We start from the raw sequence: 23,338 nt of genomic DNA, 5'->3' as shown, positions 1-23,338 counted from the left end.
AACTGGGACAGCTCTGGGATTTAGGGATGGAGGATAACCGGTCCCGAGGATGCACCAGCTCTCCAGAGCCAACTGCAAGGGACCAAGCTAAAGCAAACAGAAGCAGCTCCAGCTCCCTCCTCAGACATTCCTGAGCCGAAACTCCCCAACTCCTCATCCCTACCGAGCCAGAGGCAGGGTCACTCCAGGAGTCACTCCTGAACTGCCACTCTGGCATCCCAGATTTCTCCAGCTGCTACCTCGTGATCCCCACCCATCCTGTTCCCTTTGCAATTCACTTGTGAGGAGCACAGGGAGGTCCAGGCTTCAAATGAGGCCAGGTTTGGTGATGGGTTCTGTTGCCTCCTCACACCCCCTTCTTTAGGGAATACCGAGCACCTGGGAATTTTCATTTGCTCAGCTCCAGTAAAACAACAGCAGAGCACCTTGGGAAGGCCCACACTGAGCTCATGGGTGCAGGGACGGCCCATGGAATCCTCCTCAAAGGCTCCAGCAGCTCAGGAGAGCAGTGGAAGGGAAAAAAGCGGATAAACCACGGAATAAAGGCCCGGAGAAAAAGGGCAGGAGGAATGTGAGAGAAAGAGCACCCCAGCAAGCACCAGCTCTGAGGCACAGCAGGCAGGAGGCAGCTAGAAAAGAAACAGCAATATACCCAAAGCTCCCAGTGCGACAGCGAACTCCAGAGGTGACATCAGGAGGGGGCAGGTCGGGGATGGAATCCATCTGGAGGAAATAAGAGGTGGTGTGATGGTAATAGATAGGGTGGACATGGCAAGCAGGAGCAGGTGCGGTGGTGGTGGATGAGGAGCAGGAGGTGGAGGAGGTGGAGCCGGGCGGGTCGGAGCTGAAGGACTGTCCGGAGCTGAGGCTGTGCATTCGGCGCAGGGACACTCGGCCCGCCCGCAGCGGGGCCACGGGGCCGGCCTCGGGCTGCCCCGGCACGGGACTCTCTACCAACCTCTGCGATCCGTGGCCGTGCTGCGGCTCCACCAGGCGCTGCCGGACTGTGCTGGGCAAGGCCGGAGCTGCAACGAGACACGGTGGGGAGTGAGGGCAGTGAGGCCCATGGAGCCCTGCTGGCACTGGCACCGCCCTGCTGCCACCAGCCCTGTGCCTGTGCCACCAGCCCTGTCCCACTGCCACCACCCCACTGCCACCAGCCCTGTCCCACTGTCCCACTGCCACCAGCCCTGTCCCACTGCCACCAGCCCTGTCCCACTGTCACCAGCCCTGTGCCACTGCCACCAGCCCTGTCCCTGTGCCACCCACACCGCCCCGCTGCCACCAGCCCTGTGCCACTGTCACCAGCCCTGTCCCACTGCCACCACCCCACTGCCACCAGCCCTGTCCCACTGTCCCACTGCCACCAGCCCTGTGCCACTGCCACCAGCCCTGTCCCACTGCTCCTGTGCCACCACCCCTGTCCCACTGGCACCGTCCGACTGTCCCTGTGCCACCAGCCTTGTCCCACTGGCACCAGCCTGGTCCCTGTGCCACCAGCCCTGTCCCACTGGCACTGTCCCTGCCCCACCAGCCCTGTCCCACTGGCACTGCCCCACTGTCCCTGTGCCACCAGCCCTGTCCCACTGTCCCTGTGTCACCATCCCTGTCCCACTGTCCCTGTGCCACCAGCCCTGTCCCACCTCGTGCCAGCAGTTAAGGCCTGTTTAATGCAGAAGCAGCTTTAAGCTGGTGCTGAACATGCTGGATTAATGCCCAGCCCATGGAAAACTCCAGCATTGCTGCTGTAGGTGCCTCTGAACACCTTATCTGAGCATCTTGCCTGACGCAGAGAGTGGCTGCGTGATTCACCCCACCGTGATTCATCCCCCCTGGAGCCACCACCTGAGAACGGGGCACTTCCAGGGCCATTCCACCCTCACAGGCACTCATGGCTCCAGTCCTGCTGCCCTGGTGGCACCTTCACAGCCCACAGCAGGAGCCCCAGGTGAGCAGGTCGATGCTGGCACCTGAAGCTGCACTCCTGGAGCTCAGCTCTGCTTGAGCATCGCTGTGCAGGGGCAGCACCAGGAGCAAAGCACCGGCACCATGGAATCGTGCAGGGGATTGGGTCGGGAGGGACCCTAAAGATCATCTCCTCCCAGCCCTGCCATGGCAGGGACACCTCCCACTGCCCCAGGTGTCCAAACCCCAGTGTCCAACCTGGCCTTGGGCACTGCCAGGGATCCAGGGGCAGTTCCCTGCTTGGTTGAAAATATTGGGGTTGAGGATCTTGGGCAGGAATTGTTCCCTGGCAGGGTGGGCAGGGGCTGGGATGGAATTGCCAGAGCAGCTGGGGCTGCCCCTGGATCCCTGGCAGTGCCCAAGGCCAGGCTGGACATTGGGAGCAGCTGGGACAGTGGGAGGTGGCCCTGCCATGGCAGGGCTGGGAATGGGTGGGATTTGGGGTCTCTCCAGCCCAGACTTTCTGGGATTCATGCCTGACTCCTCCATGCCTGAACTGGTGACTCTGGCCCCAGAGTGGCCTCACCTGCTCCCAGCCTGTCCCATGAGCACCATGACTGATCAGAACAACCCCCAACCTGACAAATATTCTCTGGTTGCCAATTCCCCTTGGTTGGGGGAAAGTCCTTTGGAGCCCCAGCTCCTGAAGTGGAGCCCAGCAATCCCTGAGCAGCTGCCTGTGCCCCACACCTGCCCCAGGGTCACCCCCAGAGCCAGGGGAGGCCCCTTCACCTGCCTGGAGCCTTGGGAATGCTCCTATCCTCCATGGAAAACGGGATCCTGGGGCTGCAGCCCCATCCCAAGCCAAGCAGGCTGGCTTTATTCCATCCCCCTGCTGCCATTCCATACAAGATGTTCCTCCTTTGGCAGGAGATAAGGTGTTCAGGATTGCTCAGGATTTCTTATGTGCATAAGAAATTAATGTACAAATGGGTTAAAAAGATGCAGAGACAGGAAAGCTCAGGAATGGAGGAGGAGGAGAGCTCCTTTGGGAATGGAAGAACCAGCTCTGGAAACTCCCAGCTGGACACACAGGGCTCCTCTGGCAGAATGACTCAGGACTGAAGGATCCACTGGGATATATTTCCAGTGGAAGAAGGAATAAGAAGGAATAATTCTGGCAACTTGGCTGTTTCCACACCCCCAAGGTGAATCCTGGTCTTTCCCACTGCTCAGGTTTGCTGCTCCTTGCTCCCTACAGTGCCCATCCATTCCAGAACCTGGAATTTCACACAATCCACCTTCTATTGCAAGATATGTTTTTTTTTCCAGCTCCAAAGCTTCAATACCAATTTGGCATCTCACTGTGCAGGGCTCACAGGGATCTGACTGCAGAGTAACTCACTGGGGTGATGGGTTTCTGCTACAGGTTTCTTTCTCCCTTGGGTCAAGCTTTTTTCCCTAAGGATTCCCAGTTTTTTTCCTGGTGTTCCACCCCTCATTTCCCCACTCAGTACTTCCCACCTCTGTGCTCTCCCTCTCCAAGGCTCACCCTGCTCTGGAGCACAGGCTGGGGCCTCGCTTGCCAGCCCCAGGTTTCCCAACACTCCCCACACGAGCAGCCAGCATGGCAAGGGAAGGGAAGGGAAGGGCTGGCACATCATCTGCTCCCTCCCATGACAGCCAGCGCTCAGCCCTGCTCCCCAGGGGGCACTGGGGCTCCAGGGAACAGCTTTCCCCAAGAGTTCATCCAGGGATTCTGAGGGAGCACGGCACCAGCTGCACCTGCAGGGAGGGATGGGGCAGCAGGGAAGGAGGTGGGATGGGACAGGGAATGCTGTCACCTCCTCCTGGCCTCACTGGGTCCTTCATCTCCACCTCAGGGGTAAAATGGAGTGAGTCCAACCCTCCAGATTCCCTAACTGCACCCAGGAGCACGTGGGAGCTGCAGCTGAGATTCTTCTTCATCCCACCAGACTCTTCCCAGGGTTAGTACAGGTGGCAATGGCTCAGTGAGGAGAGATACATTCATTAGTTCCTGTGCCAGAAAGGTGGGAAACTGGTGGATGTATTTTAGTCCAGAAAAAGGCCAGAGGGCAGAAAGAAAAAAAAAGAAAATATAATTGAAGAGAACCAAACCAGGGTATTTCCAGAGGGACTGATCCTCCGAGGACAGCGAGGAGCGGTCGCTGAACCTGCGCCCGAAAAGCCAGGCTGCGTCTGGGGGGGCAGCCAGGTGGGAACAGGAAAAACAGGAAAGAGAGAGATGGGATTTACTGGGAGAAGCACCACGGGTCCTCAGTGACACATCTGAGCAGGGGAAACTCGGCACTGCTCTCCTAAGGCAGGGTTTGTACACAAAGGGAAAAAATCCTCCAGGGAAAGGCTCCTTTGCTTTGGGAATTGGAGCGCCCAGCGCTCGCTGCAGGGTGTGTCAGCTGCAGGGAGGGACAGGGGGGCAGCTGGGCACACAGCAGGGCACAAAGGGGGCAGGCTCTCTGCCCAGCTCTGCCATGGTGGAACTGGAACTGCTCCCTGGAAATCTCACTCCAGGGGTCTCAAGTGTGAAGAAGCTGAGGCTGAAATCAGGATTGAAGGCTCACACCTGGCCCAGCTGAGGTCTCAGGTGTCACCTGGGACTTTCCCAAGCATCCCTGCCATCAGTGCCCAGCTGGGGCTGTGCCAGGCCTTTATCAGACACGTCCATCTGGATTCTGATGGTGACTGGTGGTGACAAAGAGCAGGAGGTCTCTGTTCCCTGAAGCTGTAACCATCCCCAAGCACACCTGATCCCACAAACCGTGTCTCCAAGCCCTGAGTCTGCAGCACCCCTGTTCCTCCTGCACCACCCAAAGCTCTGTCTCCCCCTGCCCTGAGCCCCCCTCAGCACCAAAGCTGAGCCCCAGGCTGAGGGGACGTGGCCCTGGCACAGAGGGCACCTCCTGCAGCACACAGTGCCAGCCCCGAGACCCCTGTGCTCCTCCTCCTGCTGCCCACACAGCCCTGCCTTGGATGAGATGGTGCAGAGTGGCCAGAGCAGCTGTGGCTGCCAGCAGCTGGGGACAGTGGCAGGTGTGGGTGGAAGCAGGGGGTGGAACTGGGTGAGTTTCAAACCCAGTGCCCTCTGTGACTCCCTGATTCACTGACAGCCCTGGCCAGGGGCTGCTCCTGTGCCCCCAGCCCCTGGCACTGCTCTTCAGCTCTCTCACTCTCTCATACCCAGTGGGAAACTATTTGGAAAACGCCCTTTTGGGAGAAGCAAGGCAGGATCTGGGCAAGCTAAAGGCAGGAACAGGCAGGGCTGAGTCCCAGCTGCTGCACAGGAGGTGACAGTGTCACCCAGCCCAGCTCAGCAGCTGAGGGCTCAGAGGCACAGGGTGATCCATGCCCAGCCCTCTCTGTGTGGGATCTGGGCTCGGTGGAGCAGGGACAGCCACCCTGGGAGCTCTTTGTCACTGACCAAGAGGGTCAGGATGTCCCCCTGGGTGACCCCCAGCCCTGCACAGAGCTGGGCAAACGGAGCCCAGCCTCTGCTCCAGGGGATGTTTAACAGGACCCCCAGGTGAGCAGACTGCTGCTCCCACCCAGAATGGTGCAGGTCCAGCTGTGCCTCAGGAGAGGGAGCTTTGAGTCCTTTAAATCCCAAAAAAGTGCCCAGGCAAAGGGGACATGGGGATAATTCCTCTTCCTGTCTCACTGCCATGGCTACCCATGCCTTTGGCCGGGGGGTTTTTGGTAAATGCTTCAATCACTGAGTTCACCAGAACAGCACAGATAGAATGGAATGATGATTAACTTGCTAAATTACCAGTTCTGCTGGAATTAACAGGCTCCCAACAACCCCAGCAGTGGAGCCTGCCCTGTTAGGGATGCTCCTGATCCCAATGGACCAACTGTGGTCTTTGGGCATGGAAACCCCAACTTGGATCAATCCCTCCTGATGCAGGTGAACTACAGATGCAGGTCAGCTCTGTGTCACAGCCCCCAAGCCCAGCAGAGAGAGCCCCCATTCCCAGGGATCCCCCATTCCCAGGGATCCCCCATTCCCAGGGCTGACGTACACTGCATGGACATGGGTGACACCAGCTCCTCGTCCAGGTCATCCACGTCGTCGGTCATGATGAAGTGGGAGGGGTTGGGCCGGGGCGTGCCCATCCAGCCCGGGTCGATGTTGAGGGCGGAGGCCAGGGAGTGGATGCCGGGGTTGTTGACGATCTGGAAGCCGCAGAGGAGCTCGATCTGCTGCCAGCGGTGCAGCCGCTCCCGCAGCGCCGCCGTCACCTCGCTCAGAGCTTGTCTGGGGACAGGGACACACAGGGACAATGGAGGCAGCGAAGGGAAAACACCCCCTAAATCACCTGCAGGAGAGCCCATGGGGTCAGCTGTGCATCCTGAAATCCCAGACACTTCTCATCCCAGTTCCAGGAGTACAGCAATTAAAAAATGCAGCAAAGCTCAAGTGTCCAGGGATAATAACAAGGGGGAATGGCTGCCAGTGGCAGAGGGCAGGGCTGGATCTTGGGATCTTGGGCAGGAATTGTTCCCTGGCAGGGTGGGCAGGGGCTGGGATGGAATTGCCAGAGCAGCTGGGGCTGCCCCTGGATCCCTGGCAGTGCCCAAGGCCAGGCTGGACATTGGGAGCAGCTGGGGCAGTGGGAGGTGTCCCTGCCATGGCTGGGGTGACACTGGGTGGGCTCTGAGGTCCCTTCCCAACCCAAACCATTCCATGACAATCCCTTAAGGGTCCTGCAGCCTCCTGGAAGCTCGTTCTGGCAGGACTTTTATTTGCTCCAGGTAACTGTGATCCCTTGTTTCTCACAGGTAAAATCAGAAGAGGAGCAAGTCCAACCCCAGGTCATTGAGGACAAGAGAAGTTCAGCAAAATGAGCCCCAAAGCCCTGCAGAGGTGAGGCCACTGCTGCCTGGGCCAGGGGAGGGGTGGAGAGAGGCAGGGATGAGGGAGGTGTTGAGCAGACACTCACTTTGCAGTTAAGATTTTATGATCAACATCATCCAGAGAGGAACTGTGAGCGACATGGAACGTTCCAAAAAGGGTGTTTCGCTTCTTTTTGATCTTTTCAGCCTGCAATATCAACAGAGGAAGGTCAGAGGAAGAGAACAACCTGATGTCTCCCCCAGGCCATGGACATCCTGGATGGGCTGGGACAGGAACAGTCCCTGCAGCTGCCTGCACATGTGGGAATAGTGGGAATGCTGTTCTCCCTGACACTGGGGTGAGGAATTCACCAGCAGCAAGTACCAGGTTGGGGATTTCATGCTCCCCTCCCCCAGTTTCCCAAAAAATCAAGATGGAACTGGACTGAAAAATTCTTTCTGAACTTTGAGGGCAGAGTTGGAGTCCCCATCCCTGGAGGGATTTCACAGCCCTGTGGATGTGGGGCAGTGGTGGCCTGGGCACTGCTCGGGGAATAGGTGGACTCAAAGGTCTCCAAGGGTTCCTCCAACCCAAACCATTCCATGATTCCATCAACCAGGAACCTCACTCAGTGAAGGGCTCTCACACACTGGCTGCTCTCTCCTGTGAGTAACCACCAAACACACCCCAGGGTGTGGGCTGGGGAAGATTTTTGGTTTGAGGTCATTTGTATCATTGTATCACAAATTAAAGTCTCCTCCCAGAGTTCTTCCATTCCCAGCCCCGTGGCATGAACCTGGCACTGAGGAATGCCAAGGATGTGGATGCAAGAACTGACAAAGATAAAGGAAAACTTGGAATGGTAAAATGTTCCCAATCAAAGCAGATTAAGGCAGACAAGAGTTTTCCCTCCTGCCAGCTCTGCTAGCTCTGTATGGCCATGGGGACGAGGACAAGTCACAACAGCTCCCTGGGCTCATCCCTCAGGGCTGGCACACAAAATCCTGGATTGGGAACGCAGCAGTGATTCACCTCAGATCTCAGGATTCCACTGCCTGTGCATGCTCCTCACCTGCAGCAGGGATTGTGCTGGGAGGTTACAAAGCCTCCCAAGTACCCAGGGCAGCAATCCCTGCCCCAGATTCCCAGGGCTCCAGGCTCCAACAGTGCCCAGGTTGGGACCTGCCCACCCTGAGAGCCCATGGCTCAGCATCCTCATCCTCATCCCCATCCCCATCCTCATCCTCATCCTCCTGCTCAGCCCCTGCTCACACCTTGCTTGTGCTGCACTTTTACAAGGTGCAGATTTAAGGCATGGAGGGAAACTGCCCTGAGCTGAGGGAAGGCAGGGCTGGATGGGATCTTGGGCAGGAATTGTTCCCTGGCAGGGTGGGCAGGGGCTGGGATGGAATTGCCAGAGCAGCTGGGGCTGCCCCTGGATCCCTGGCAGTGCCCAAGGCCAGGCTGGACATTGGGGCTGGGAGCAGCCTGGGATAATCAAAGGTGCCCCTACCCAGGGAACGAGATGAACTTTAAGGTCCCTCCCAACCCAACCCAACCCAGCCTGGGATTGCACAAAACAAAGAAGATGCACAGAAATCAGCTCTCCAGGCTTCCCTCCCCAGACCTCCCCACAGACCCAGCACGAGGCCGCTCCAGCTCTCACCCCTTCCTTGGCCACCAGCAGCTGCTTCTCTGCGTTCTGCTTCTTGATGTTGTAGTACTGCACCTCCACCTCGTGGGTCAGCTGCAGCCACTTCTGCAGAGCCTCGGGGGCGGCCCAGCTGCAGTGGGACTCCAGCTCCTTCTCGGCGTTCTTCAGCGCCATCCGCACCTGCGGAGAAGTGCCCGGGACACCGTGGAGCAGCCATGGGGACACGGCCCTCCCGCAGCTCATCATCCCCTGCTGCTGCCAAACGGGAAAGGACTTCCCAGGCGGCTTCATCCTAGTGCTGGCAGCAGGAAAAGTCCTCTGGAGGAGCGGTGGCGTGCTGGGGACAGCGGGAGAGGAGCCACCCAGGCGCCAGGCTGCTGCTCCCGGCACCAGAACCCCCCACGGGCCATTGCTGCCATCCTAGAAGCGAGCTCCTGCCTCGGGAATTCCCAGCCAGCGCCAGGCCGTGCTCCCTCTCCACCCCTCCCCGCCAGCTCCTCTGCCATGAGCCACGGGAAAAGCCCCTGGAGCCGATGGCACGCTGCTCAGGGCTGTGAAAAGGGATTTGACTCGCATGGAGGATGCTCTGGGGCTTTTGTGCAGCCTCCAGAAACCCGTGCAGAGCTCCCTGTAACTCCCCCAGATCCTCCTGCACAGGCAGAATCCCTGACAGGACCGCGCAGGCGATCCCTGTCTCACCACAGCTCCGAGCCAAGCCCAGGGAGCTCGTCAGGAAACAACTTCCACATGGAGAAAGTGAGAAAAATATTTAGACACAGAACATGTGCTGCTGGTCAGGAAAAGAAACAGCCAGGCTGGATCAGCCATTCCTGGGGTCTCTCCTTCCACCCCAGCCCAGGCTCCTGCACGCCCTGACATCCCACAGAGATACAGGATTAGAGGGAGTGAGAAGGCAGCTGAGGACACTGCAGCCTCACAGGACAGCCTTGGGTGGTGGACACCACCAAGAATGGTCTCCTGCAGTGCCCAGACTGTGGAGGGGCTCTCCCAGCCCTGCAGGAGGGAGCGTGTCCCACACTGCATTGACACACCATGGGGCTGGGGACACACAGCTGGGACACACCATGGGGCTGGGGACACACAGCTGGGACACACCATGGGGCTGGGGACACACCATGGGGCTGGGGACACACAGCTGGGACACACCATGGGGCTGGGACACACCACGGGGCTGGGACACACCGTGGGGCTGGGGACACACCACGGGGCTGGGACACACCATGGGGCTGGGGACACACAGCTGGGATACACCACAGGGCTGGGGACACACCACGGGGCTGGGACACACCACAGGGCTGGGACACACCACAGGGCTGGGGACACACAGCTGGGACACACCACAGGGCTGGGGACACACCACAGGGCTGGGGACACACCACAGGGCTGGGGACACACCACAGGGCTGGGGACACACCACAGGGCTGGGGACACACCATGGGGCAGGGACACACCGTGGGGCTGGGACACACAGCTGGGACACACCACAGGGCTGGGACACACCACGGGGCTGGGGACACACCAGGGGGCTGGGACACACCAGGGGGCTGGGGACACACCACAGGGCTGGGGACACACCATGGGGCTGGGACACACCAGGGGGCTGGGACACACCACGGGGCTGGGACACACCGTGGGGCTGGGACACACCGTGGGGCTGGGACACACAGCTGGGACACACCATGGGGCTGGGACACACCACGGGGCTGGGGACACACCATGGGGCTGGGACACACCATGGGGCTGGGGACACACCGTGGGGCTGGGACACACCACGGGGCTGGGGACACACCATGAGGCTGGGACACACCACGGCACCCCAAGCTCAGCGGGCTGTGGTTTCACACTGCACAACAGCTTTGCCTCCCACCCAGAACAGCTCCCAGAGCTCCCCTGCTCCTGCAGTCCCAGCCCACGGACTCAGCCCTTTCCCTCACGGCGGTGGGCGGATGCAGAAGTGTTTTTGTGAAGGATTGCTCACGCTTGGAGCTTTTCCCTGCATGTCTTTAACTCATCACATCTCGGTGAGCCCAGCCCAGGGGGGAGCCAGGAGCCCCGGGGTACAGGCAGAGACTCTGAAACTCCCTGTTTCATCCATCCATGCAGGAGCAGCCCCAAGGCACCACACACAAGAGGTCAAACACTTCTACTGTCTGTGTGTGATTTAGGGCTGTTCAGTGGAAAATTGCCCAAATCAGTCCCAGAGTGCCAAACCCAGCCCCAGAGCCCGGGTTCTTCCTGGCTTTTCCCCCTGGGCACCAGCAGAGCCAGGTGCTGCTCCCACCCCAGAGAGCTCAGACCCTCACACACAGGCATCTGGGATTTGGGAATGTGGAGAAAACACGGGTAGGACATCTGTCACTGGTGGCTGGGGTGGAGGAGTGCTCGTAACGCTGACAGGAATGATTTTAGGGAATGGTGGGAAAGGGAAGTGCTGAGGAACAGGCAAGGACCAGTGGCTAAAATGAGTGTCCACGACCCAAACCCTCGTGGTTCTGCAGGGAATCCGTGCAAACAGCAGTTACTTTGTGTGTCTCCATTCTCCTGGGAAGATCTTTGAGATTTCATTTGGATCACTAAGAGCAACAATTTATATGGAAATTTATAAAAAAGTTGTACTCTGCCCTGGTGAGACCCCCAGAGTGCTGCCTTCAGCCCTGGGACACCAACAGCAGCAGCACCTGGAGCTGCTGCAGAGAGCCCAGAGGAGCCACAGGGATGCTCCAGGGCTGGACCAGGCTGGGAGAGCTGGGGGTGCTCACCTGGACAGGAGAAGCTCCAGGGAGAGCTCAGAGCCCCTTGCAGGGCCTGAAGGGGCTCCAGGAGAGCTGGAGAGGGACTGGGGCCAAGGGCTGCAGGAATTGCCAGGAGCCAGGGAATGGCTTGAGAGTAGGATTTGATGGGATCTGGGGCAGAAATTGTTCCCTGGCAGGGTGGGCAGGGGCTGGGATGGAATTGCCAGAGCAGCTGGGGCTGCCCCTGGATCCCTGGCAGTGCCCAAGGCCAGGCTGGACATTGGGAGCAGCTGGGACAGTGGAGGGCTGGAAATGGGATGAGATTTAAGGTCTGTCCAACCCAAACCACTCTGGGATTCTATTCCACATTTCTCTGTGTTCTCTGGGTCCGTGGCCCCATGGGTGTCTGTGGAGGGTGACCCAGTGAGGAGAGAGGGATGGATGAAGATCCTGGGAAAGGGACATGTCTCCATCCCCAGCTCCAGCAGGACCATCCAAACCCTCCAGTGTGGCTTTGGTGTTAAGAACCAGCTGGTGCAGAAGGTCTGGGTTAATGCTCCCCGGGAGCAGGAAATGTTGAACTGGGAGGAGCTGTGGGGTCACAGGGGTGCCTGGTTAATGTCACGAGTGTCCTGGAGCTGCTGGCACGGTGCTGGGGTTATGGTCACGCAGTGCTCAGGTGGGACACTCCAGTACTCACCTGCCCAGGGACCGAGGAACCCCAGAGGCCACGTCCACACCGCCTGCCCGGGCTCCTTCCAAACGGGAACGCAGGGGGAAGCGCAAGGGGTGAGAGCTGGGCTGGGGCTGGGAGCCAGGGCTGGGCACCTGAGGCCCACCTGAGGCCCCCCCAGCCCATGTGGGTCAGAGCACAGAGCCCCAGTGTCCGTGGCAGGATGCACAGCCCAGGGAAGGGAGCTCAGTGGCCCCCGGGAGAGGAGGGCTGGCCACGGGAGGAGGCTGGGTAAGAGCACTCCTGGAAACGGCACCAAGGCTCTGCTGCTGTCCCAGGCACAGCGGGAATTTGCACCCTGCACTGCCCCAGGGCTCCCAGGACACCTGGTCCTGCCTTGCCAGGGGAAGCCCTGCATTCCTGCCTCATTTGCTTCCCCTTCCTCCACGGTGGCAGAAAAGACTGTGAGGAGACACACGTGGCCTTGGAACATCGAGGAACCTGCCTGGCTCACGCAGCTCTGGCTCCCAGTTTCAGCCTAAACTCATCTCTAACTTAGAGCCAGCTGAGAATTGTCCCTCAGGTGAGACAGGAAGCAGCTACTGGGATTGTGGGTTTGGATTTTCCTGTAGGTTTGGGGAGGCTAAGGTTGGATACTGGGGAAATTTCCTTATGGAAAGGGCTGTCCAGCCCTGGCACAGGCTGCCCAGGGCAGTGCTGGAGTCACATCCATGGAGGGATTTAACAACAATTGGCAACTGGGGACATGGTCAGTGGTGGCCTTGGCAGTGGCTGGACTTGATGGTCTCAGAAGGTTTTCCCAACCCTTACACACCCTCTGATCCACTAGAAAACACAGAAAGCATAACTGAACTCATTCCAAATCTGACCTAAAACCATGAACACACTTAAAGAGATGATTTATGGACTAGGAAGGGTGTCAGAAATCCCAGAGGGTGCAGCTCCAGGGCAAGTCCAACCCCTCTGCTCCTGCTGGGATGTCACAAGGTACCAGCACCTGCCCTGTCTGGCACCACGGCACTGACTGAGATGTGTCATGGACACCACGGAAAAGAGACCTGGAGCTTTTCCTCCACAAAGGGGAGTGGGAAAGCAAAGGCAGAAGCAGCATCACTGGATCCAGAGGTGGTGCAGAGCAGTGAGCAGTGGTGTCCCTGAGGCCAGCACTGGGCCCAGCACTGGGAAATGCCTTTGTTGGTGCCAGGGCCATGGCTCCAGGGCAGCCCCACACACTTGCAGGGCCTGAAGGGGCTCCAGGAGAGCTGGAGAGGGACTGGGGCCAAGGGCTGCAGGAATTGCCAGGAGCCAGGGAATGGCTGCCAGTGGCAGAGGGCAGGGCTGGATCTTGGGATCTTGGGCAGGAATTGTTCCCTGGCAGGGTGGGCAGGGGCTGGGATGGAATTGCCAGAGCAGCTGGGGCTGCCCCTGGATCCCTGGCAGTGCCCAAGGCCAGGCTGGACATTGGGAGCAGCTGGGACAGTGGGAGGTGGCCCTGCCATGGCAGGGCTGGGAATGGGTGGGCTTTAAGAGCCCTCCTGATGCAGACACTCTGTGTTTCTGTGATTTCCCAGAGGGATGAAGCAGCACTGCCCTCAGGACCACATCTCTGTGGAGGTTCATCCCCCCAGGTGAGCCCTCACCTGCTCCAGCTCCTGCTCAGCGTATTTCTGCCGGCTGAGCTCGTTCTCGGTGCCCTCGCGCAGCTCCCGCAGCCTGTGTGCCTCCTGCTTGGCAATGCTGATCTCGTCCTGCAGCTTCTTCTCCAGGTGCACCTTCTCCACCTCCACTGAGCGGTGCTCCTCCTGCGCCTTCTGCAGCCTGCAGCACACAGAGAGAGACAGAGCCAGTGCTGGGCCAGACCTGGGACAGTGCAGGACTGGGACCAGGACCAGGACCAGGACCCAGGGCTGCCCACCTGACCCTGCCCTGTTCACCTAGGCTGGGAAGAAAGGAATTGTCAGCTGCTCAGTCTCAGCTTTATTTATTTATCAAATACCAAGGATTCCTTTGTTTTCCAAAGCACATCCGGATTTCCTCTAATGAGTCTCAAACTAAGATCAATTTTTGGTATTTTTACCAAAGTGAAGACTTTGATAAAACAAAGCAGGGGAAAATCTGCCAGAGCATATCAGACCACCCAGAAGGGATGGCTCTGCATTCCTCCTGCAAATTCAGACATGTCTTCATCTTGCCTGGACGGTCTCATTCCTCTCCATGACAGAGTTTTATCAGTAGGAATATATGGCAACAACTCAGGAATGGTGGCAGCAATGAAAGCCTGGATCTCCATGGATCAGTGGGATCTTCCATGAGGAGCTGAGCTGTGCTGAGGCTCCCAGCAAGGCTGTGAGGTTGGCAGGGCGTTAGCTGGGCCAGTGACTCTCAGAGAGCATCCCAGTGTCACCCAGGGGCTCACAGCCCAGGAGCTTCCATACAATGCATGCATCTCCAAAGCACACCTGCCCACCCCTCTCAGGCTTCAGCAGGACATGCCAAAGCTTGATCCTGCTGAGTCACTCAATGGGCTGGAAGCGTCAGTGCTGCAGGATGTTCTCAAAGCTGCTCTGAAGATGAATAAAGACTGGGGTTTGGTATGGATGTTCCCAACTCCTCAAATTCCAGCAGCAGTGGCACTGGAGAGGCATCCTGTGCCTTCCAGGGTCTGCTCAGCACTGAGCCTCACCCAGCCAGCACAGCCAGGCCCTTCCATCTCTGGCAAAGACATCTCTGAGCAGAACTCCAGCACAACTTCTCCAGGAGCACTGGGGCTGTCCGGAGTTTTTGCTGTTCCTGTGGCAGCTGAAGACCCCAGCTGAGCCCCACTGGGCAAGGATGAGCAAGTGAAGGAATATTTCCCTTCAGGAAGCTCCCAAAGTCCCCCCTTCACCTCCCAGCCCCTGAGCTCGGTGCCCTCTGTGGAGGACGAGCCCTCCCGAGCTGCTCCGGCTTAAGGCAGTGCCGAGTTCCAGCGGTTTTGTGTTTCTTCCTGAGGGGCTTTAGAGCATTAGTTGAACTTCCCAGAAACATCCACTTGTTTACGTGGCTCTGCCCTCGGCAGCAGGGCCCAAGGTCGTTCCCCACAGGCACATTCCCAGTTTGGAGCTCAGAGGAGCCACCCAGCTGAGCCCTCCTGCCCCAGCCACCGCTGCTCCAAGAGATGGACACAGAGAAGGGATTCCGGTCTCCTCCCAGATGCAGAAAAAATTAATCAGACTTTCTTTGGGAGTATTTCCAAGCTGGAACATAAGACCCCACGAGGCTGTGTGTAACCAGCTGTGGACTGGAGCCACAGAGGGGACTGGACCTTGTGCCAGGGGCACGTGGCCAGTGTGGCTCCGTGGCCAGGGAGTTCCCCGAGGGGCTCCACTCACAGCTCACAGGGCAGCCTAGTTAAGGTTTATCCTCCCAAACTCCACTGAAACCTCACAGAAAATGGTTCCAGCCACAGACTATCCTGCTCTGTTATTTCCTAAATCTGTCCTTAAAATATTCCATTGCCAGAGCACCCCACGGGTTTGTCACCACCAGGGCTGAGGGCTCCTCCCTGTCCCAGAAGACCCCAGAAGTGTCCAGAGGGTCTCTTGGAGCACGTTCTCCCATCAGGAGCTTTACTGGCACCATTGCAGTGATTCCTGGGAGTAGAGAGCCCATTCCTGAGGCTGCAGGATTTGATCCATATGCCAGAAGCCCAGATATTCCTATTTCATACTTCCAAATGATGTATTTTTTTCACTTTCCAAGCAATACCCTTCGATTGAGGTATTGATTGCTTCCCCACACAGCTCCAAGAATTCAAGGGGGGGATGTGTAAATCCTCTGATTGCTCCCACTGCTCCAACACGCTTTTCCCCCATCAAAAGCCAAGGTGAAACAACCTTGGATGACAAATTCCACATGCAGGAGGTGGGACAGGCTCTAAGGTCCCTTTGAACCCAAAGCATTCCCTGGGGCTGTGACTGTGAAATCTAAAGGAATAAGGAGCAGGGAGAGCTGAGCGCTCCTGCTGGACGGACAATGGGAACCCACCTCTCCTGTAGGTCATGGAGAGACTGCTCAGCCCTGTGGAGACCCTCCAGGTCCTTCATCATCTTCTTCATGTGCTCCTTGGAGTAGCGGTTCTGGATGTAGGCGAACCAGCAGCCGCCCACGCCGATGACGATGGACACCACCAGCATGAAGTCCTTGAGGTGGTTGTGACGAGTCACTGCAAGAGAGCACAGACACTGCTGGAGTCACAGAATCATAGCAAGAAACTCCAAAGGGCTGTGCCTGCACCAGGGTGGGACAGGAGAACTCGGGGCAGTCTTACAAGGAATTGTGGCACAGGATTCACCAAGGGAAAAGTTGAGCTGGGTCGATATTTAAGGGATAAAACAGAGAAGCTTGATGACATTTATTGGGTTTGGAGACACAACAATAACAAAAAAAGATAAAATTCCTAATCTTCCATCTCCAATTTGCCTGGCAATAAGTGGTCCAGGGGAAACTGCACACAGGAACCTCTCCAGAGTGGCTGTGATCTCACAGGGCAGCACAGGTAGCTAAGAACAAAATAATTACTTGCAAAACACTGCTGAGATGGCAGAGCTGGGGCAGCTCAAGTGTCCAACTGTCAAGCTGCCAAACCTTCCATCAGAATCACAACTCAGCGTGGAAACTCCCTTTTTCAACAGTTAATTCAAAAAAAGGTGTTGATGCATGTGAGAGGATGAAAGTCATTAAGTGGGGGCTCAAGTGCTAAACAAAGCCCAAAAAGATGAGTCAAGCACAATTTTTTCCTCTAAGTCAACCAAATGTGTGCTGGAAAAGCCACAAATGAAAGAGCAGCTCAGTTCAGTGAGCTGGGACTTCAGTGATCATTATCCACTAGTTTTGAACCAAACAACAGGCAATTCACACCAGGTACAGGGAAAAAATATCTCTACTGAAGGGGGCAGGTGGCCCAGAGCAGCTGGGGCTGTCCCTGGATCCCTGGCAGTGCCCAAGGCCAGGCTGGACATTGGGAGCTCCTGGGACAGTGGGAGGTGTCCCTGCCATGGCTGGGCTGGATTAGACAGGAGCTGAAGCCCCTCCCAAGCCAAGCCAAGCTGCTCTTTGATCCCAGCTAAAGCACATCTGTCACACTGGCAGAGCTGGGGGGACACAGGAGGGGACCTGGGAGGTGGAAGCTGCCCAGCAGCCCCACACCAGAGGGACACATGGGGGACAGTGCTGCTGCTCCTTTCCCTGCGGAGGGACAGGGACAGGACCCCCCCAAGGCCCAGGAGACACCCAAGCACCCCCAGCACATGTGATCCATCCCTGCCTGCAAACACCCAGTGTAAATTCAACACTCAGAACTAAACAAGGTGAGAGCTGGCCCCGGCTCCCCCTCCGGATGGATTAACACAACATCCTCTTCCGAGGGAGCAGATCCTGGCAAGTGGCTACAGATCCCTCAGTGTGAATCCTTTCAGCTCCCATCTGGAGAGCAGCAAGGCTGATGTGTTCAGAGGATTTGTGCTCCACCTCCCAAAGCCACCACAGCCCTGCTCTCCTGCCCTGCTGCCCCTGCCGGGGCCATTCCCTGGCTGGAGCTGGGCACATCCAGGAGCTGCCTGGAGCAATCCCTGCCAGCCCCACCCCAACGTGATCCCCCTCCTGCCCCAGTGCCAGCCCTGCTCAGCAGTGCTTGCACACATCCTTCCTCCTCACCAGCACTGCCCAAAGACACCCTAACGAGGAAACTCTAAGGAAAACTCAGCTTGGATGGAAATGTAGAAGCATGGAATGGTTTGGGTTGGGAGGGAACTCAGAGCCCACCCATTCCCAGCCCTGCCATGGCAGGGACACCTCCCACTGTCCCAGCTGCTCCCAATGTCCAGCCTGGCCTTGGGCACTGCCAGGGATCCAGGGGCAGCCCCAGCTGCTCTGGCAATTCCATCCCAGCCCCTGCCCACCCTGCCAGGGAACAATTCCTGCCCAAGATCCCAAGATCCAGCCCTGCCCTCTGCCACTGGCAGCCATTCCCCCTTGGTCCAGCACCCCAGAGCAGAGGGCTCCAGCCCTGGGAGCATCTCCATTTTCTCACCTTCATTATAGATGCTTTTTTCTGGTATCTAATCCAAATCAACCCTCCTGCAGTTCCAGACCTTTCCCCCTTGTTCAATTATTTCACCTTCTTTCAAACACAAAGCCCAGGCAGAGCTGCAAACCCAGCAGGACATCAAGTCCTGCAGCTGAGCAGAACAATCAGTCCGTGATAAAACTGTGCCTTTCCCAAATCCCTCCTTCCCTCAATAAAGGCAAATGAGAAAGGCACAGCAGTCTGTTTTCCATGGTGCATGTGGCTATTCCTGCAGGCTCTGCAGGTGTGAGGTGTGCTGGGAGCAGCCATGGCCACACGGGTGCACAACAGGCTGTGCCAGCCCCGCTGCCAGGGACAAATCCAGAGGGATTTAAATCACAGTGAACTGCACAGGAACAATCTGAGGCTCCGTGGAACGGGCGCAGTGCCCTCGGGCTCTGCCTGGGGCACAGGAGCAGCAGGGAAAGAGCCGAAATGACAGAAAGTTCTCTCCCAAGTTCAAAAGCAGCAAAGCGGCACCTGCAGAGCCTCCAGCCCTGGGACACCAACAGCAGCAGCACCTGGAGCTGCTGGAGAGAGCCCAGAGGAGCCACGGAGCTGCTCCAGGAGAGCTGGAGAGGGACTGGGGCCAAGGGCTGCAGGAATTGCCAGGAGCCAGGGAATGGCTGCCAGTGGCAGAGGGCAGGGCTGGATCTTGGGATCTTGGGCAGGAATTGTTCCCTGGCAGGGTGGGCAGGGGCTGGGATGGAATTGCCAGAGCAGCTGGGGCTGCCCCTGGATCCCTGGCAGTGCCCAAGGCCAGGCTGGACATTGGGAGCTCCTGGGACAGTGGGAGGGGTCCCTGCCATGGATGGGGGGCTCTGGATGGGATTTGGGGTCACTCCAACCCAAACCAGTCTGGGATTCCATGTTTTACCTGAAGTTGTGCTATTTTGTGCCAGACAAATTCCTGAACCACAAGAACAGAACCCCAAAGGGACAGACACAGAAGAAGCAATCACCTCATCTTGCTTAGATTATAATTGTACCATGCTCCCTTGCACTTGGATTAATTACAGAACTGAAGTGGTCAGACCTGTTTGCTGTAGGAAATGGCAGGGCTGGAGTCTGGCAGCAGGAACCAGACCTGGAGGGACAGCAGGAGCCTGCAGATCCATGTGGAAACTGGCCATGGAAACTGGTTGAAACCTCTGCCACGAGCCAGACACCCACCCCTGGAGCCCTGGGCTGGGAAAAGCTTCACCCAGCAGCAGGAACAGCACCGTGCCCACGTGCTGTGTTCCCCATGGCCAGCAGGGTGTCTCTGCACTCAGGAGCCTGCAGCAGGACTGGGGCTCCAACCGAGGCTGCTTTTATTCGATGTTTTTACACCGTTGGCAACACAGAGCTTCAAGAGAGGAGACAAACCCTTGAAACTCTGTACCTGTGCACCACATTCCACTGCCAGCAGCTCAGACAGCCCCAGAGCCCAGCTCCCCTCCAGAGCCACCTCCCCTGGGAAAGGTGTAGAGCAGCCTCTGCAGCTTAAAAGGTCACTGAGCACTTCACGGAGCCCATTGCTGAAAGGTGTTTTGCAATCCATTCCTGAAGGAATTGGTTTAGACAAACAGCCTCTCCCCCATGACTGGAGCCAAAGCCATTCAGATGACCAGAAACCAGAAAATTTTACCTTCTTAAAAGGGATAAATCTCCCCTTCAGCTGCAGATTTCAAGGGTATTTCCTTTTCTCACATACCCGGTATGCTCAGTCATAGAACCATGGAATGGTTTGGGTTGGGAGGGACCTTAAAGCTCATACCATTCCACCTCCTGCTGTGAGCAGGGACACCTTCCCCTGTCCCAGGCTGCTCCAAGCCCTGTCCAGCCCGGCCTGGAAGGTTTCCAGGCAGGGAGCTGAGGGTGTGAGCAGCCCTGGGTGCGGAGCAGCCCGCCCGCCGCGCTTCCCTGCGCACTTTGATCCGCGCCAGCCGGGGAGGGTCAGGCTGCGGGGCCAAGGGAGCTGCAGGGCGGAACAGAACAGCTCCAGCCTGGGGAACACACATTAATTCCCAGCCAGTACAAGCCATTCACTCAGCCATTCACACAGCACACAGCAGCGCTGGAGGAATTCCACCCCCAGCACAGGAGTCGCTGGGCTGGAGCTGCTGCTGGAGGAGCTCACCCAGGCCGGCTCCACCAGGCCACCAACTCACCAAAGAGCTTCGTGTTTAACACAGGCAAGAAATAAAAACCAAACTGTGCCTGTACAAAAAGAGGCTTTTCAATACCTGTGGGCAAAAATGGCTGATTGTACAACCCAGGCTTGTGATTTCCTTCCCATGGCTCTGCCGAGCCTCACACTGTGGCTCACACTTGCAGGCAGTTTTCCCAGGATTGGGTGGGAATGGCTGGGGAGAAGGACTTGGGGGTGCTGGAGTGGGAGAGGCTGGACGAGCCCCAGCCTAAATTCCTCTGGTGATCCCCCAGCATGGGCAGCAGGAAAGGAGGGATTCCAGCCTCTGCACCCAAAGCCCAGGAGAAAGCCATGCCAGGGAAGGAGAGAGACAAAAGTACCTTTAATAGGGAGCAAATATGGGTGGCAAAGGGAGCACCTGGAGCGTGGAGACACACATCAGAGAGCTTGAGATCCTGATAAAGCATCAAAGGAGCCCAGGGCCTCACAGCAGCCATCCTCAACTCCTTCCCATCCAGCCTGCTGCTCCTTCCCTCCTCCAGAGGTGGGTAATTCACAGCCTGAGTCACCAGCAGAGCCTCAGGATATGACAGTGGAGCCCCGGGAAAGGCCAGGACAGGATGAGAGCTCCAGGACACGGCAGCAGCTTCCCTGGGAGCAGGCAGGATCTCTGCCCTCAGGCACCTCACCCCTCAGCAGCACAGTGGGGCAGCAGGCTGTGCACACAGGGGATCCCAGCAGGACAGGGGAGATCCCAGCTGCACCTCTGGGAGCAGCTCTCTGAGATGGGAGTGCCAGCCCAGGGTGCCTCCAGAGCTGCTCCCATGCATCCAGAAACAGCCTGTTCCTGCTCCAGGGGAGCCGTGCTGGGAGCAGCCTGGGAGAGGCCTGGCTCTGGTGCCCTCTGAGCACACACAGATCCCCACCCAAGGGGCCTTGGGGGTCCCTCCCAGGGCTGGCAGCTGGAGTTGGGGTACTCACACAGAGGAGGCCCGAAGAGCACCGTGTCCAGAGCCTTGAGCTGCAGCTTCTGCCGGTGGCTGCGGTCGGTCATTTTGAGCACAGTCCCCATCATGGTGGCGTTGTTCACTGCCAGCCTGCACAACGGGGGAGAAATGAGCTGTGGGCACATCCACCAGGACCAGCAACACACCAGGGCTTGGGGAGACATGGAGCAGGGCCTGGGAGCTCCCTGCCACCAGGACAAATCCCTCGCTGCTGCTGTCCCTGAACCAGGGTGTCTCTAGGACACTTCGCTGCAGCATTTTTAGGACTGGGACAGAGCCGGAAAAACCAGGGCCAGGCCTAATTCATTAACCCAACAGCATGAGGGACTGATTTCCCATCTTTTGGTGTCTTACCAATCACTAATAACTACTTTTTAACCAAATTTCAATTTTATATCCTGTGTCACAGACCATAAGCCACAGTTCTCCCTTGGAAGGAATGTGGACACCCACTGTGCTGCCTCAGAAACATCCTCAGTTTATCCCCAGTTAATCCCTCCTTCCCAGTCAGCTGAAAAGATCCTTTTTCAGCAACAGGAACCATCATCCAAAAAAGCTGCCCTGAGGTGTCTCAGACCTGTAACAAGTTTAGGTGGACTCCCAGCCAGTGTTTCTCTTACATGGAATCATGGAATGGTTTGAGCTGGGAGGGACCTCAGAGCCCACCCATCCCACCCCTGCCATGGCAGGGACACCTCCCACTGTCCCAGCTGCTCCCAATGTCCAGCCTGGCCTTGGGCACTGCCAGGGATCCAGGGGCAGCCCCAGCTGCTCTGGGCACCCTGTGCCAGGGCCTGCCCACCCTGCCAGGGAACAATTCCTGCCCTACATCTAACCCCAATTCCCCCTCTTTTCACTCTCAACTGGAGCAGGAATCAGGCTGGGCAGTGCACGTGCCAAGGAACTTCAGGTGATGACAGGAGCTGACTCCTTTCAGGCCCTGGTTCTTTCCCTGCACACATCCCATGGGGACACTGTGGGCACTGACCAGGGCCTGGCACTGACCCTGGCATGGCACTGACCTGGGCATGGCACTGACCAGGGCCTGGCACTGACCCGGGCATGGCACTGACCCTGGCCTGGCACTGACCTGGGCCTGGCACTGACCTGGGCATGGCCTGGCACTGAACTGGGCATGGCACTGACCTGGGCATGGCACTGACCTGGGCCTGGCACTGACCAGGGCCTAGCACTGACCAGGGCCTAGCACTGACCAGGGCATGGCACTGACCTGGGCCTGGCACTGACCTGGGCCTGGCACTGACCTGGGCATGGCGTGGCCGCTCAGCTGCAGCTTGCGGAAGGTCTCCTCGTACTGGGGCAGCTCCACGTAGGAAATGAGCCACTGAACCACCTCGTCCACCGTCCAGTTGTACACTGAGGAGAGCAAAACAGGCCAACAGCTCATTCTGGGTACATGGAGCATCAGGGAGTCACAGGTTTGGGTTGGAGGGACCTCAGAGCCCACCCAGTGCCAGCCCAGCCATGGCAGGGACACCTCCCACTGTCCCAGCTGCTCCCAATGTCCAGCCTGGCCTTGGGCACTGCCAGGGATCCAGGAGCAGCCCCAGCTGCTCTGGCAATTCCATCCCAGCCCCTGCCCACCCTGCCAGAGAACAATTCCTGCCCAAGATCCCAAGATCCAGCCCTGCCCTCTGGCAGTGTGACACTCTGGGCAGTCCTGCAGGACCTCAGCCCCCCCTCATGGGAATATTTTTGCCCAGACTCCAGGAACTCCTGAAGTTCTGCTGCACCTGAGCCCCGACAGCCCCCACATGGTGTGGGAAGAGCTGCCTGGAGCTTTCCCTGTGACAGCACTCCTTTCCCAGGGCTGGTTTTCCCGTGTGTTCCCGGCTCCCCAAATTAACACATGCAAGGAGGCCATCAGATAGAGGAGCAGCAGGGGCTCCACCTCCTGCCACTGCACCAGCAGAGCTCAGGCCTGGCACCCTGGCAGGGCCAACACCCAAAGTGCTGCCAGGTGACAGCTGGGATCACTGGCATTTCCATCAGCCAGGTGATCCTGCTGCCTCCAAACTCCCACCAGGGAATGTTCATCCTCATCACATGCCCAAAGCCCTGAGGTCAGCTTCTGAAGCCTCACCCCCTGCTCCAGATCCAGGGACCATCCAGAGGATTTGGCTTCCAGGATGGATTGTCCATCCCTGGCAGTGCCCCAGGCCAGGCTGGATGGAGCCTGTAGCACCTG

General features: G+C 58.0%; 1 protein-coding gene across 10 annotated transcripts in view; it reads right to left on the bottom strand.

Annotated features, from left to right (window-relative positions):
* Positions 1 to 23,338, bottom strand: part of STIM1 (stromal interaction molecule 1) — a 72,414-nt gene that overhangs the window by 11,562 nt on the left and 37,514 nt on the right. For 3 of the 10 annotated variants that reach the window (XM_058857085.1, XM_058857094.1, XM_058857118.1), the window contains 8 exons: positions 22,395 to 22,506; positions 21,104 to 21,219; positions 15,909 to 16,086; positions 13,523 to 13,700; positions 8,448 to 8,615; positions 6,888 to 6,988; positions 5,967 to 6,202; positions 653 to 1,025 (listed from right to left, as the gene is read on the bottom strand). In XM_058857085.1, coding sequence (XP_058713068.1) covers positions 653 to 1,025; positions 5,967 to 6,202; positions 6,888 to 6,988; positions 8,448 to 8,615; positions 13,523 to 13,700; positions 15,909 to 16,086; positions 21,104 to 21,219; positions 22,395 to 22,506 — 1,462 coding nt within the window. Of the gene's footprint in view, positions 1 to 652; positions 1,026 to 4,044; positions 4,126 to 5,966; positions 6,203 to 6,887; positions 6,989 to 8,447; positions 8,616 to 11,888; positions 11,944 to 13,522; positions 13,701 to 15,908; positions 16,087 to 21,103; positions 21,220 to 22,394; positions 22,507 to 23,338 lie in introns of those variants that run through there. The other 7 variants (XM_058857075.1, XM_058857065.1, XM_058857126.1 and 4 more) reach the window with 6 other exon arrangements.

This window comes from Poecile atricapillus, chromosome 1 (genome assembly GCF_030490865.1).
Source record: "Poecile atricapillus isolate bPoeAtr1 chromosome 1, bPoeAtr1.hap1, whole genome shotgun sequence".
In the NCBI taxonomy this organism is placed as follows: domain Eukaryota; kingdom Metazoa; phylum Chordata; class Aves; order Passeriformes; family Paridae; genus Poecile; species Poecile atricapillus.
Note: the sequence above shows the minus strand (reverse complement) of the source record. Positions and strands in the feature narration are given on the sequence as shown.